Source organism: Anser anser (genome assembly GCF_964211835.1).
Source record: "Anser anser genome assembly, chromosome: 1".
Lineage (NCBI taxonomy): Eukaryota > Metazoa > Chordata > Aves > Anseriformes > Anatidae > Anser > Anser anser.
Genome location: NC_139720.1, coordinates 52,203,677 through 52,220,099, shown reverse-complemented (window position 1 = coordinate 52,220,099; position 16,423 = coordinate 52,203,677). Strand labels below are relative to the sequence as shown.

The following is a 16,423-nucleotide window of genomic DNA, read 5'->3' as shown; positions in this document are numbered from 1 at the left end:
AGGTCTAATGGTTTCAGAACTATTTCACCACAATTCTTCCTTCTTTCCCTAATTCCATTTTCAGAGCTTAAATGCAAAACACACAGTCATTTAAATTGAAAATGAGTCCTCATGGCAATCAAGTGCAAAAGCACAACAAGAAACTTCTATCATGAATCCTCCAGTCCTTTTATATTCAAAGATTTGTAATGAAAGAAAACAGGTTAGATTTATAAAAACAAAACAAAAAACTACTTTTGTAGTCACCATTTTTACAGATTTAAGAGTATAGTTTAATATTAACATATGGAGATATAGTTTTATTCCTTCCCATTCTTTTAATGACAAGAAATAACTTGGAAAAAAAAAATCTTTGAAGTGTCCAGCGAATGAACAACTGAATTTTTTACTCTGATGAAATATGTCCCTGTGTCTTCAGATTCTTGGTTTTGGTCAGATGCAGGTTCATCCTGGAAAAGAGAAGGCTCTGGGGTGACCTTATAGCAGTGTTCAAGCACCTGAGGGGAGCCTACAAGAAAGCAGGAGAAGAACTATTTGTCAGGGGTGTAGTGACAGGACAAGGATTAGTGGTTTTAAACTAAAAAATGGTAGATTTCAATTAGATCTTAGGAAGAAGTTCTTTAACATGAAGATGGTGAGACACTGGAACAGGTTGCCCAGAGATGGTGTGGATGCTCCATCCCTGGAAGTGTTCAAGTGTTCGATGGGGGCATTGAGCAACCTGGTCTAGTGGGAGGTGTCCCTGCCCACAGCAGGGGGGTTTGAATTAGACGATCTTTAAGGTTCCAACCCAAACCATTCTATGATTCTATGATTATCCATGCCAAGCAAATCTATTTTTTGGAAGCTTTGTAACCAGTAGAGTTCGGCGCTTATAAATAAATGAAAATGAACAGTGAAAGTATATAAAAAAGAAATGAGGTATGGACAAACACAACCACAAACAGGAAGAAAATTATATGAAAAGAACTAATGTAATTGAATTGTGATCTTTTTTTTTTCCTGAGAATTCTTGTTTGTAGTTTTGTTTAAACAAAAACCTTGACGTTTGGCCAAGCATTTGGAGCTTCGGTATGAAGTGGTTTGTTCCAAAACTCTGTGCTTTTTCGCTGCTATCCTAAAGTATTTTTCATATGACAATTTCTGTAGACAAATTTAGAAATTATAGAAATAAATGCCTTCTCTGGGGTGCTAATTTGTAACTTCTTTGTCCGTTGACTTATCAGAATATCATTGTTTTCAGCATGAATTCTACTTGTCCTCTTTATTGACAAGTTTATCACCTTTGGTGACTTTAACTTTCTGAATGAGCTTTTGTCTCACCTTTATTATCATATTTTATATTTCATTAAAACATTTGCGCAGATGTGACCATCCATTCATGCTTTTTCACCTTCTCTTACATCTGCACTATTTTAAATCTTTATTTTTCTCTTTCTGATTACTTATATACTTACACTGCTTACTTGCCCTTCTCAGAAACACCAGTTCCTGACTGTCCAACACATAGCTTCTTAGAGCATTTCTCTTCCTCTTTGCTGTTGTTTTATTTTCTTATTTACTTCCTTTCACCATTTCATAAATCCTCTGCTTAACAGACTTGCTGATGTGGTAGGTTCACACTGCACATAGAGAAAGGATGGTGCATTCATGTCTTTAATTAGGAATAGTCTATATAAAGTAATCCTTGACTTAGCAACTTTTAAGGAAGAGTTTTTGGAAGAAAAATTTGGGATGAATGGTTGATTTTTTTTTCAGTAGTCAGTGTAATCTCTTTTCCTGTTCTGAGAATTCCTTATCTTTACACCGAAAGTTAATTGCTTTTATGTTATTGAAGGAGATGCAGATGTAAAAATAATGCTGTTCTTTGCCCTCTAGTGATCTATAATACATATCTGAAATGTAATTGAAGAACTGATCTTAGAGACTATTATATGTGTTTATATAAAAACTGGATGGGGTGGGTAGAAAGAAAACTTGACGTGTAATAAGATACGGTCATTACAATTCCTCAATGAGTAGCTGTGATAGGATTGTATTTTTAAGCCTTATTAAGAAAATTATACATGGATAGGTTGTTGGTATGCTATGTTTTTTTTGTTTTGTTTTGTTTTGTTTGCATTTTTTAGAAGTCTTCTGGATTCTTGGTAATTATATTGTTTGAAACCATATACGTAGACCAATCTATGAATACTTAGTTTTCTAGGAGAAATGTTCAGCAAAAGTACAATACCTGTTTTGTTTGAATGTAAAGTTTATCTATCTTCTCTAGAATTAATGTTTCCTAGTCCACAGGCATTGGAGAGCAGTAAGAAAAGTTGGAAATGCAATTTCAGATTTTTAGGTGATAATCCAGAAATCATATATTGAACTGGTAGAATGTCTGTCTGATAGTGAACTGTTACTGTGGTTCCATTAAATGTACAAAGTTTTTCATCAATAAGAATTTAAATCATTACCAATTGTTTCAGCTAAAGAAATCAAATATTAGCATAGGAAAGTACTAACAGTAAAATGTTTAAAGATATGAGATAGAACACAACTTTTTATTTCAGATGTAATTAAAACAGGTGACTGAGATTTTGATTAAAAATCTTTAAAAATGCTTTTTTATGAGCATTTGAAATATATTTCAGGCCATTTCTATCAAAAGTGCTATCAAAGTTTGTACTTCATAAAATTATTATTATTATTATTTACCAATGTGTGATTAGATCCTTTTCTTAAATTCTCAGATCTGAACAATTTCTTTTCAAACTACAGAAATATGTTCCTAGTAGTTTTAGGTATATGTGATAAATACCACATTCATAGTTCCATGTCATTGTGTATAGTAGTATATAAGGATCACTTTTACAATTACTTTACTGTTCATTTCTGCAACATATTTTTTTTTGAATCAAAATTGGTCCTTCTTTAATTTCAAGTCAGTTAAACGTGAGGTCTTGCATTGCAGTGTTACACAATAATGTGTTTAATTTGATACTTTAGATTACCTGAGTAGAACAGCAGTTTTTAGGGTACTTGTTTGATAGCTGTACAAATAAATTCCTCTGTTTTATCTTTTTTCCTTTCAATGAACAGATTTACTTGGATTCCCATTGTTCATGCACATAATTTTATGAATAAAGTTCAGTGACTGTGACAATATCTTAAATTCCCTTTTGCGTTGTTTTAATTCCTCCTATTTTATACAACTAACTGGTACTTCACTTGTAACCTTAAGGAGAAAAGCTTTCTGAATTCCTATTTAACTGTATGTACTGACACTTTAACTTGCTTGACCCAATACCACTTTTATGATTAGACAAGAGATTCATTTGTCTAAAGGATTTGAAGTACGGGATACGATAAAATATGGATTTGCTGAATACAGCATTGACCGTAACTTCAGGCAATGTGTTCCAGTGAACTTTACATAACCCCTTGATACCAACAAAGGAATTAGTTGTAAAATTTCCCAATCGGTTTTGTACTTTCATGTCCAGCCAGCGATAACACCAACAAAAGTGAAGTAGTAAGAAATTGCTTTTAAAAAATTAAACCCTGGGATCAGTCTGAGCACTCCTAGGGGAATGTGTTTCAATGCTGTAATGATTAATAGAGCCTCTTAAGTGACAGAATATTCACCAGGAAGTTTTCACTAAATGAAATATTGACTTAGCCCTTCACCAGGAGAAACCCAGCTGGAAAAACTAGTGTTGAGATCCCATAGCTCTAAGACACAATACTTCCAGCATCCATCAACTTTGATATGGCGCTTTTTTAATGTATCGCTATTCAACATTAGCTTTGGTAATTCCTCCGTGTGTGTTTAGGGACTGTCCATCTAAACCCATCATTTCATTTGACATGCATTTCAGGCAGTGTTGTTCTTACATTAATGGGCAACAGAAAAGGAAAGTGTTCTGTTTTCAAAAAACTAACTTTCTATTCTATTGATCCACATTTTGGAATATTCAAATTCAGTAATAAAAACTTTGACTGATTTTAAACTTAGTATATAATACATGAACTAAGTATTAGTCCTTTACGATCACAGAGAATAGTCAGGGAGTTCTCAAATTTTGAAAACTATTTTCTTTTTTTTAATACCAAGGGGACCTATAGCCTATAATAAGTGTTCTTTCGTGTGTGTTACAAACATAATGAAAATATTGAGTGTTGATGTATTGATTTAAATACTTTCACAGTCTTAAAACTTTAAAGAAACTTGGACTGTTATAAGAAATATGTGAAACACGGTTGCAGTTTTAGATTATATTTTGCAGTAACCTAAAAGAGAGCTCATTGATAACACTTTTTTAAAACAGTAGGTATGTTTTTCATGCATATTTATTCTTACATAAGTGGCCTTGAATGTCCTTGTCATAAAAAGGAAAGGTTATCTCTATTGTCATCCCTTGCACAGACTCAAATTCAGTAATTCAAAGGCAGATTTTTTCCCATCTGTCAAGCTGAATATCATATTACTTTATGCAGTATATGCAGGTAGTGAACGTATGAAGATTGGCAATGTTTTGTATTCTGTGCAGTTTTTAAATCTAGGCCTTTAAATGTGTCACCAAAACCAGTGCTATATGATCCTAAGACTCAGTTTGCTATGTTGCCTACTAATTAAATGCATTGCAGGTCAGATTTTCCTGTTGTTCAAATAGGTGAACTACTAGACATGGTGAACTGAGAATGTTGTTATTGACCTCCCTGTGTCTGGTATTTCAGCAGTGGTCTGTATACCAACAATGTATTAAGAAATGTTGCTATGAAAGTGACATTTTCATACCAGTTCTGTGGTTTATTAAGAGAAAAGTTTTCATTAATATACTAACATATGAAGTAAGAACAAATATATGCAAATACTGTGAGAACTGTCATAATGTTATGTCTTGTTGTAGTAAAGTTGGAGTTTTAGAACTGGGATTTTTTCATAAAACTAATGATGACTTTTTCTTTTCTAAGGCCTTCCCTATGCAAGGAACTTCCTAGTTTACAATTTCTTGATGGTGAAAACTTAAACTATCATACTTTACCCACAACTGAAAGAATCAAAAGATCAGAATCAAGAACTTTTCTGGAACTTTGTCAAGTTCAAATTGAAGAAAATGTTTTACTGAAAAACAAGGCTGTAGAACTCAGGTAGGTATTTTATATGAATATAAATTGTTTTCAGAAATATGTTTTAATGTACCCTTACTGTAGTTCTTTATGTTTTTCTTATGAATTTTACTTAGCTTTTTGCCTGGAAACATTATTATGTTAAGAAAAAGATTAGAATCATTGACTTCAGTGCAAGGAATACTTCAGACAGATATTAAAATATCTGTGGGCCTTGACTTTTGCTGTTTTAAGTTTGAGAAAACAGGTGGTTCAAATCCAGAAATTCCTGAGGTAGTAGTAGTTGGATGAATTCATACACACAACGTAGTACAGTGGCATGTTGAGGTAATAGCTTAAATCCTCAAAGTTGTATAATCATATCATTAATTTCCAATTAATTAAGTTTCAGCTTAATTTCCAGTTTCAGCTTAATCAAACCTAGTTTGGGTAACAGTGCTCTAATTTTTTTCCGGCCTTTTTTTTTTTTTTTTTACATATCTATATTATTCACATTCTAAATGACTGGAAAGCTGCAAAAGGTGTCCTCTTTCCTCTTAAAGACATGGATCATATGGCTCTGTTTATAGGTCTTTGATTTTGTCAAAAATGCTACTTCACTATTATGATTAGTTGTCCAGTGACTTAGATATTGCAAGTTGTCCAGAACTTAGATACTGGAAGTGGTAATTTTTCATGTATACCTCCTGTTTTTTCATCACTTTGCAATATCTATATATCCCAAACCTCTCATATTTTTGCACTTGGGAATATTGCCCATTTTCTTCTTTCTTAGTTCCTTTTCATTTCCTAGCAGGTTTTACAATATCCCTATAGTCCTTTTAATATCTGACTTGTCTGCTGGTGTTTGGAAAGACAGTTTTCTTGATCCTGCCAGGTACTGCACATTATCCCGGAACAGGTGAAGCATGTAATATTTTATAATACTTTAGTCTGAATTTCTGCTTCTGTACTTTGTTGGGTCAGGAGAAATACCCACATTGTTTCAGAATCTAGGTATTTTTTGTTTACATATTAGCCTCTATGTCTATGGAGTCTTTTTAATACCTGAAGGGTTATTACTTTCATTTATTATTTGATGTTATTAAGCTACAATAGAATCTTCATTGCTCGCAGAACTGAGATTTCTTTGAAAAGATGTTCGTTTTAAGTATTATATTGAAATTAGTTTGGGAGAAGTTATATCATGGAGTTTTTTTTTCAACAGATGTAGTATTTAGGTGGTTCCTGGAACTCATACATTTATCCACTTCTTATCCACTTCTGTAATTTTTGGTTTCTGGTTTGCAGATGGAAAGCTGACACTTCCGAATCTATTTGAAAATTTACCATTTGAAATAATGTTCTTTCTTAAAAGGAAAACAGGAAAGGCAAAAAAAAATGTTACTTATCCTTTATGGTAGAGAAAATTTTCTTACGTCCAGAATTTAGGACCTGTTTCATTGATAACCTTTGCAGAAAAAAAACGGTAATCTCTAATTATGATATGATCATGACAGAGCTGCTGTAGAATATCTCACTTCTACATATGCTTCTATAAGATAATAAAAAGTGGGAGGGAAAAGTGATATCCACAAAATTGAATTGTTTTTGTAACCAGGGTCTGTAAGAATGTACAGCTAGACAGGTAAAAATTTGTTGGATAGTCAGGCTCAGACCATCCGTTATTAGTAGTTGATGCTACCTTCTGGACACTGAGACTTGTCCCCCTAACATCTTTATCAATGACCTGGAGCAGGAGATGGAGTGTGCACTTACCATGCTTGCAGATGACATCAAATTTGGGGGAAATGGTTTATATATCTGAGTGCAGGGCTACCATTTAGAAGGACCTAGACAAATTGGAGAGAGAGACCAACAGGAGTCTGTGAATTCAACAAGGACAAGTGCAAAGTTGTTTTTTTTAATTTGAAAGGAGTGACCTCTTTCACCAGTACAGGTTGGGACTGGCTGGCTGGGGAGCATCTCTGCCGAAAAGGACCTTTGGGTCTGGATGGATAAGAAAGTGAATGTGAGACAGAAGTCTGCCCTGATACCAAAGAAGTTTAACAGCATCCTGGGATATATCTGGAGGAACATGGACAGTAGATTGTGGGAAGTGATTATCCCCCTATATTTAGCCCTTGCATCTAAAATAGCCTCCAGTATTTGGTGTCATCAATGTATAAAACACATCAATAAACTGGAACAATTTCAGTGCATTGTCCCTGGGATGGTCAGGAGTTTTGAGCAAGTGCCTGAGAAGACAGAGCCAAGCTCTTTGCAGTGGTGCATGGCAGGAGGATGGACCAGAGCTGATAAAAGGGAAGTTCAGACTGGTGTGGTGGGTTGATCCTAGCCAGTAACTAAGAACACAGTAACTGCTTGTTCACTCCTCCCCACTCCCCACAGAAAAATAGGGGAGAGAATCAAAAGAGAAGTGAGAAAAGCCCATGGACTGAGATAAAAACAGTTTAATAAGTGAAATAAAGGGGGCAAGGGCAGAGAAGAAAACAAAAAGAAAACACCCAAGTGATGGAAAAACAATCATTCAGCACCTCCCACCAAAAGACCAATTCCTAGCCATTCTCCAAGCAATGGCTGCCTTGGAAAGACTACACCCCACTTTTATTGCTGAGCAAGACATCATATAGGATGAAATATCATTTTGGTCATTTCAGATCGGCTGGCCTGGCTACTTCCAGCCTACCCACTGAGGGTGACAGAGTGAGAAACAGAGAAGGCTTTAATGCTGTACAAGCATTTTTCAGCAATGGTTTTGATAGCACACTGCTTACTGGTGTGCTGTCAAAACAGTTGTAGTCACAGCACCATACAGGCTGCTATAAAGAGAATGAACTCTATCCCAGCCAGACCCCATACAACTGGACATAAGGAAAAACCTTTTCACCGTTAGGATAGTGATGCATTGCAACAGTTTTCTCAAAGAGGTTGTGCAGTCTCCACTCCTGGAGATTTTCAAGACATGACTGGAAAAAGCCCTGAGCAATCTGGTCTGATCTCAGAGCTAACCTTGCTCTGAAGCAGGAGATTGGACCAGAGACCAACTGAGGTTTCTTGCAGTGAGAATTTGTCTATGATTCTGTGTAACTTTTGGTATAAGGATCTTTCAGATGTTTGAGAAGAGCAATAGTGGGAAGAAATGATATAAATGTATTTTCTTTCCTGAGTGTATGTTTCTTTTTTTTTTTTTTAAGTTTGTTTGTTTTGGTGGTGTGTTTTTTTTTCCAGGTTTCGATAATTCATCCACAAAAACTTCTAAATTTATAACTTTGAGATAGTTGAAACATATTGCATCAAATTTAGTCTTAAAATGATTTTTTTGTGTTAAAGCCCTCTATGTTTCATTTTGACTAAAAATACATTTTCTGGATGATTTAATAACCATTCAAAACTGCAGTTTGTGAAAGCAACTAAACAATACGTTTGTATGTAAGCCTTAAAAGCACAGCTATTATATGTACATACGACAATACTTTCTCCAAACAGACTGAATTAATGTGACATTGCTAAAGAACAGGCCAAAAATAGAGCAAACTTCTGTCTGTTTCACATCTCGCTAAGTTATGAGCCCCTGTAGGTGCGACCTCAAGTATGTAAGCTGCCAAAAGTAATCACTGCTTGCTTCCCTAATCCATGTTTCATACACCACTGCTGCTCAGTTCAATTGTTTGTGCTATTTCTGCATGCAAGTTCACTGTTCTTAGCATGCTTGTCTTGTAGTGAGTAATCATATAAAAAACTAATACAATACCTTGGCTACAGTAATTTTGTTTTCATTAATCAGGTATGCAGATGTCTGGCTGCTGGAACTTTATAAATACTTGTATGTATAATATAGTGAAAATGACAGGAATTTCATAAGCAGGTTTGCAGGAGAATATGTAAACAATGGTCTTCTTCATTTCTTTGTAAAGGATTTACAAACATGATTGAATGACAATTTGTATTTTAAACAAGTTAACTAACTGACTAATGAAAATCACAGTAGAGCTGCAAAGTGACATTAAGCATAATTTTAACTAGCACACAGTTAGGGGTAGAATAATCATAGAATCGCAGAATGGCTGAGGTTGGAAGGGACCTCTGAAGATCATCTAGTCCAGCCCCCTGCCGAGCAGGATCACCTAGAACACGTCGCACAGGATGGCATCCAGGCAGGATTTTAGTATCTCTAGAAATGGAGACTCCACAAATTCTCTGGGCAACCTGTGCCAGTGCTCTGTCACCCTCACAGTAAGGAAGTGCCCTCTCATATTCAGCTGGAACCTCTCATCCTGTTGCTGAGCACAACTGAAAAGACTGGCTCGATCCTCTCGACACCCTCCCCTCAGATATTTATACACATTGATGAAGTCTCTCTTCAGTCTTCTCTTTTCCAGGCTAAACAGGCCCAGTTCTCTCAGTCTGTCCTCTTACGACAGGTGCTTCAGTCTTATAATCATCTTAGTAGCCCTCCTCTGGACTTGCTGCAGTAGTTCTATGTCCCTCTTGTACTGGAGAACCCAGAACTGAACAAAATACCAGGTGTGGCCTCACCAGGGCTGCAGTGAGCAGGAGATAACTGCCAGTGCTGGGTAGAACTGGCTTTTTTGTCAACTGGCTTTTTTGCCTCCAAGAGGTTTGTTCTACTGATTTTCCATATCATTTTTACTGTCTCATTCTGACAAAATGATGTTCTTTGAATAACACAGCGGTCATTACAGGATGAAATTCTATGTAAAATATGTCAGTTCTGTAGGCAAGCTTTCAAAGCTTAAACTTCCATGTGGATTACAATCTGATTCTAGTGCTTTTATCTTTCCTTGAAGTCTCTGGAAAACCTTAACTCAAGTCGAGAGATGCCTTTTTCATTAGAAAGCTACAGGTAGCTTTCTGTTCGTAGCATTTGTTCATGAAAGTAGTATCTTGGTCCTTAAGTATGAGCAAGGCTGCTGTACTAGTACAGTCAAATCTTGTGATCTTGTGATGAAGCTCAAATCTTGTGAATCTTATGATGAAGACCCATCTCCTCCTCTTCCTCTTCTGTTTTAGTATTCCCTTCTCCCAGTGCAGAAGCAGTGCAGAAGCTTTGTGGCTGTTCTAAAATTTACATGGGATATAATATGCTTTCACTGGTTAAGATCCGATCAAGACTGTGGGTGACTGGCCATTAAACACAAGGGAATGTGCTCATCGAAGCTGGAAACTGTAAAACTTGCTGTAGTTAGTCTGCCATATTCAACATTACATGACTTAGTAAGCATCCTGAGAGTAGGGACATTGGTGCTTCCGTCAGGGTAATCATAGTTCTTGTTTTGTCGAGATGCCAACTTACATTTCAAATGTTGTTTGTATTTTAACTAAGAAGCAATTCCAGAAGAGTTAGTGTGACGAGACCCCTTGATCTATAATGCCAAAAAGGTCTCAAAGGCAAATTTACAGTAACTGAAAAGGAAATATTATGGTATCAAAAGTCTTAATACTTACGTATTTCTTTCTTTGTTTTCTCTCCTCCCTAGTATGTCATTGGCTTTTCTTTTGTTGTTTTTTCTTTATTTTTTCCCCAGTAAAAAAGTAAATCAATCCTGCATATTTTCCATGATAGCTGCTTCCTTTTTGGGTTTGAGTAAGTGGTCTTCAGGACCAAGTCTCTGATATCAAGAATGCAGTCGAGACACTGAGAAATCTGCAGTGCTTTGCTAGGATGATCCTGCCACAACCCTATTGAACAGTGTTTTGTCTTCCTCTCCCCTCTACCCTTTCTTCCCTCTTCTCCCCTCCCCTTTTTACTTTTTCAGCTTATTTTATTTTTTTATAGTTGTTGTTGTCTGCCCTTTGGAGTTTAATTTTGCAGGAGAATCCCAAATACAGTTACAGTTAATTAGTAACCTCCCAAAAGCTGCTTGTGGAAAAAAAAAACAAACAAACAAACAAAAAACCACCTAACTTACGATCCCTGGTGACCACAGTTATTTCCCACCCGAATTTCCTGTTGTCTTCAACCTCCCCTGCTGTTTCTACTTGCCACGTGCATAGACACTGAAAGAGTGAAACAGCTGTTCACGGTGCTGCTAGACTTGACAAGGAAGAAGATGCACAAGTATCCTGATAACAGTTTCCTCCCTTCCTCCCTCCCTCCCTCCCTCCCTTCCTTCCTTCCTTCCTTCCTGTTTGTTTTTTTTTGTTGGTTGAGAATGAACAAGTATACTTAGGATAATAGTTTAGGAGTGTACTTTTCATCATACAAAAGCTTATTTTGCCCAGTATGTAAAAGATCAAGGGTTTTTCCCGTGTTATTTTTTTTTCCTCTTCTAACCAAACTTCTGAAATATTTTACTAGTATTTCTTATTGAATAAATTACTGTACTTACTGTGTGGGAGGAGACAGCTAGAACTTTTTAGATCCTGAAGCAAATATTTGTAGTGGTTTAAATCTTTTGAGGAATTGTTGCTGTGTTTGTGGAATTAACAGGAAAGAAAATATTGTGTAATGGGCAATCCAGTGTACAGCTAATGCGTGAGTTGTATAATTACGCTGTGTGGATTTGGCTTCAAATTTAGCTGTTCATATTTTACATGACAGTACTGAACTTGCACTAGCAGAGAAAGAGTTAGTGTCTTTTTTCCTCCAGTAAGATCTGTGTTCTTAAAAATCTATAAAGTTCTCAGTTAAACTTTACTAGAAGAAATAGTTATTTAGTTAAATAGACTTTTCACAGTAAAATATTATAAAAGCTTTGCCTTTTAAGAATAATGAACGGGAAATTCTGTTATTCAAACTATTATCTTAGGACTTAATTTTTCCAGACCCCCAAGAGGATTGATCTTATTTCAACTTTTTTATCTTGTGTTGCTGACCTAGAATTGACTTTTTGCTCCTCTGAAAATAGCTCCAGATTACAGATCTCTGCATCTATTTGTGGTATCAAAGGAAAACATTTTGTGGGTTCCAAAAGTACCTGCTACCTATTACAATAGATAAACACTGTCTTAAATACAGACAGCCTTCTGTATCTGTAACAATTAGTTCATATTTGCTCTTACTTGTCCTAGTCACTTGGATGGTGTAGCACAACTAATCAGAGCCAGACTTCATAGATTAGTGTTGCTGGGCTCTTTCTGACAATCAGACGGGAAATCAGATGCTTTGTATGGCTCTTTTACTCCATTTCATTGCTATACCAGGCTTATACAGCTTATTATAAAATTAGAAGTCAAAAGTGAACAAAGATCTGCAGGAACTCCACTAGTATTTAACCAGGAAAAAAGATGCAGAGAATTTTAACTCTTCCTGAAGTTCAGTGTGGCATCTTCCTATATATTAATAGAAGTATTGACATTTAAAAGTTTCCATTCTCCTAAATTCTCTTTAGGCATTGTGGTTTGTTGGTTTGAATCTAAGCTTGGGTTTTGTTGCTGTAGTTCTAATGTAAATTTAAAAGTTACTGTTATTTTTATATTAGATTCCATAGTTCCTAAATTTAAAAAAAAAAAAAAAGATTATAAAGGATTATTAAGGCTATTAAGAGGTTTATAACTAACTTGCATCAAATCCTCTAAAATTTTTGGCTTTGTAACCACATAGAAAATGAACAGTGAAATGCATGCCGTAATGCCTATTTCAGACTGAAGCCATTAAAAAACAAAAAGACATAAATTAAAATAAGAAAGCTAATACATCATGGTATATTTGAGATACTACCAAAAAAGTTTAGTTAAGATTTTTAAATACTGAAACTAATTTTTAGAGTAATTACTGTTAACTGTAAGAATAAGAAAACAAGTAAGGATACATGAAAATACAGAGTAGTTTAGCAATTAATAGAGGAAATATATATTTTTAAAGTGTTCTTACAGTCTGAAATGTATGTGATAACATTTTTATCTTTCTTCAGAATTGCCTCTTCCATTGATGCTGCACAGAGACAATGCTGGTATTTTAATCAGTTGATGAAACTTAGCATTGAACATCGATGTGCGCACGAGTATGGTGAACTAAACATTACTGACAGAGATAGACCAGAAGCACTGCAAAATCATTTAAAGCAAACATCCACTGGCTGCCTACAGGAAAATAACCTCTTTATCATGGGTGCGACAGAAAATAAACAGGTCTTGTTGGATCCTTCTGAAAGATGGATTACTCCTGGCCATATTAAGGCCACATTCATTAACTCCTCCATACCTGTGCACCAAAAGGAAAATAAAGAAGATCATAGAGTGAAGCAGAAGAACACTGAATCTTGTATTAATTACGGTGAGGAGAGCAAAGGCAACAATAACATGTCAGCCCAGCTCACATTGCAACAGTCAGTTATATCAAGTAATGTGGGAAGAGATCTTCAGCATTTTGATAATGATACAGAAAGGTAAGACATGGATGTTGGACTGTTTTCAGATAGATTAGATGGATAGGCAATAAGAGAGAATTTTTTGTTTAAAACAAACGTGATCAGACAGTGTGAAAGTAATATTTTGAAGCTTATTAGACAGCAAAGCACTTTAAGGTAATGCACACTGGACTAACATATTAACAACAATCCCATATGGTATTGTGTCAGTAGATTAGAATATAGATAAGTATGTACTTAAAATAATTTTAAAATACTGTCTAATAAGAGAATTTTGAAACTTTTACTTGGCCTCCTAACTTTTACTTCTTTTTTGCAATACATTTATGACACCAACTCATAAATGCATAAGTAATTTACAACATTAAGGATGGAAAGGCTTGGTGGTTTGCTGGAATTTTGAGGGAGTTTGAACTACAAACTAGTGTAAGTTTTTTTATTGTACTGTTCATATAGGCCCTCAAGATTTGTCTGTGTAAAGTCTACAGTCGATAACATTTAGAAAGCAAGATGGAAAAGTTGCTTAAATCTACTGTCTGACTCCCTTGACCTTAGGCCAGGCTCCTGCTGTTGTGATGACTGAAGAGCTAACAGTCTGCCCTGCCCTTGGTACTCCTCCAACATGTTTCAACCCACTTCTTACAAGTAGAGGCAGGGGTGAAGGGCCAGTTCAACTTGTTCTGTGCCCCTAAATACTCTCTTGCATAAAACAGGCTGGTTTATTACCTCTTCAGAATGTATCTGCTGCTGGTATATGGTTCTGGATGTACAGTCAGGGAAAACAGAAGCTATTTTGCCCAGAAATTTTGCCCTGGAGATACAAACTTTTAGTTATAGCTTCATAAGTATTCAGTTTCAAAAGTCCACATCTTGAATACAGTGTGAGAATCAAGCATGGGAAGGTGTGCTTCTTCATGCTGGTTAGACACAGTAAATGGGCAGTAGTGGTTAGTTGGTTGATTTTTAAGACACTAACAATTTGTCATAAAAATTATTATTCAGGAAGACCATAGAATTCATCATCGCCTCCCAGGAATTTGAAAATCAGACTACAGTAGTCTATTATGGCAGTTGAGTGCCTCAAAAAAAAATCTTTTTGAAAAGCTCGTTTAGAATTCTTAGTTAGTATTTTAAATTCATCCTGTAGCCAGTTGTTGAACAGTTCTCTTCAATGCAGAATACAAACTTAATTGAAGTTTTTTTAAACTCAGCTTATTTTTTATGGATGCAAAGCTTGTAAATAAACCATGTTTTGAGATTGGTAAACTTAATAAACACATTTTAAGGAAAAAATGCTTTTAAAAAAAGGAATATTTTATCTACTCCTTTCTTCTGGCTTAACCTCTGAAGTGTGCTGTGACTTGTGCTGGAGCATCTTCTTCGCTGAAAAGTACTCTATTATTTAAATAAATGCACTACAGATTGTAAAGTGTAAAATGTGTAAAGTCTGGGGGAAATTTAGACATGTTTTATTAAGCCCATTAGGAAGCTGAAATGATAATTTTATGGAGAGAAGGATTCCAAGATAATAATGTCATAATGCAAAGCTCCCATTAAACTTTTTCTCCATCAGAAAAATTTAATTAATTGACCTTGTGTTTAGGGAGCTCAATCACGTAGCAAATATAAGTAACCTGTAATCAGTGCTTTTTAAACAATAAGTAACTTAGAAAACGTTACTATCTTAGAAAACATTTTCCCATCTGCTCTATTGGAATTATTCTTATCATGCAGTTTTCAGCGTTCACCTTAGCTCACTTTAGTATTTTTCTGTATAGACTGTGGAGATAAGTGGATCTTTCCAATGGGTTATTCAGTCATTATTAAGCTACTTCTGCTCCTGATATTTACTTTGAGAAGACACTTCTTCTCTAGTTAATGTAAAGGGAACAATGCCCAGTAGAGAGTAGTTCTCTTAGATAAATTGGTCTTCCAAATGTTGTAAATATCCTCCTGTGTTTCTGTACATGTGTATCACATCTGTGTTGTAATTTCTTTGCAGTTTAATGGTAGAGCATTCTATTTTTCTCAGTGCATAACACTATTCTTTCAGGGGTTTTTTTGGTTATAGTTAGGCAGCTATGATAATCCAGTTTTGCTGGTGATGTTATGTTATCCGTAACGGTACTTATTCCTTACTAGGCTGCATATGGCAGCATCAGCGATCCAGTCCCTTTGGAAGAAGTACCATGCCAGGACGAAAACTAACTGCACCAAAACGAGGAATGATCATTTTACAGAGGTTTCAGGATGGAAGAATGAAGCTGCCACACTAATCCAGGTTAGATTGAGGCATTCTCTTTACTTATTTTCAGATTAAATAAGAAAAAATCTAATTTTGTGTGCTTGTCATCTTCTATCTATTTTTACTTATGATCTATCAGTAGTTTTGTAATTAAAGTTTTTTTTGTTTGTGTTTTATTTAAAAAATGTAAAATTGAAGTTTCTAAAAGCTTTCTTTACAAAAAAAAAAAAAAAGTTCTGTAGAAGCATAAAAATATTTGCCCTTTATTCACCAAGTATTTTCCCTGAATTAGCTTTTTTATTATTATTACTATTATTTTAATACTGTGTTTTAGGGCATATTGTGGCTATGTTCTTACTGGTGTATGTCTATGCTACTAAACTAACAGACACTGGCTGCATAAGTGGTAGAACATGTCTCATATCTGTACAACTAACTACTCTTCCTTTCTCTCCCATCCAACCTACTCATGCCTTTCCTTTTCTTCCCATCTCCCAGAAGATATGACTGCCACATTCATACTGCCATCGAGAACACACCATGGCCTAGGCTGTACCATACCAGACACTGGGCTAATGGTTAAACAGAATGAATTACTGTGTGTGTGAACTAAGCTCTGCTTAGTTTGCTAAACAGATATAGCATCTATATGACAAGTTGCCAGGGTTCATGGATTTTTCTACATTTTTAAGTTAATGTAGCTAGTATTGTTAAGTTTGTTTCTGGAGTA

General features: G+C 35.3%; 1 protein-coding gene across 14 annotated transcripts in view; it reads left to right on the top strand.

Moving 5' to 3' along the window:
* The window catches only part of LRRIQ1 (leucine rich repeats and IQ motif containing 1), a 112,453-nt gene that overhangs the window by 26,031 nt on the left and 69,999 nt on the right, over positions 1-16,423 (top strand). For all 14 annotated transcript variants that reach the window (XM_083843652.1, XM_083843656.1, XM_083843655.1 and 11 more), the window contains 3 exons: positions 4,960-5,136; positions 12,993-13,466; positions 15,591-15,729. In XM_083843652.1, coding sequence (XP_083699778.1) covers positions 4,960-5,136; positions 12,993-13,466; positions 15,591-15,729 — 790 coding nt within the window. The remainder of the gene's footprint in view (positions 1-4,959; positions 5,137-12,992; positions 13,467-15,590; positions 15,730-16,423) is intronic.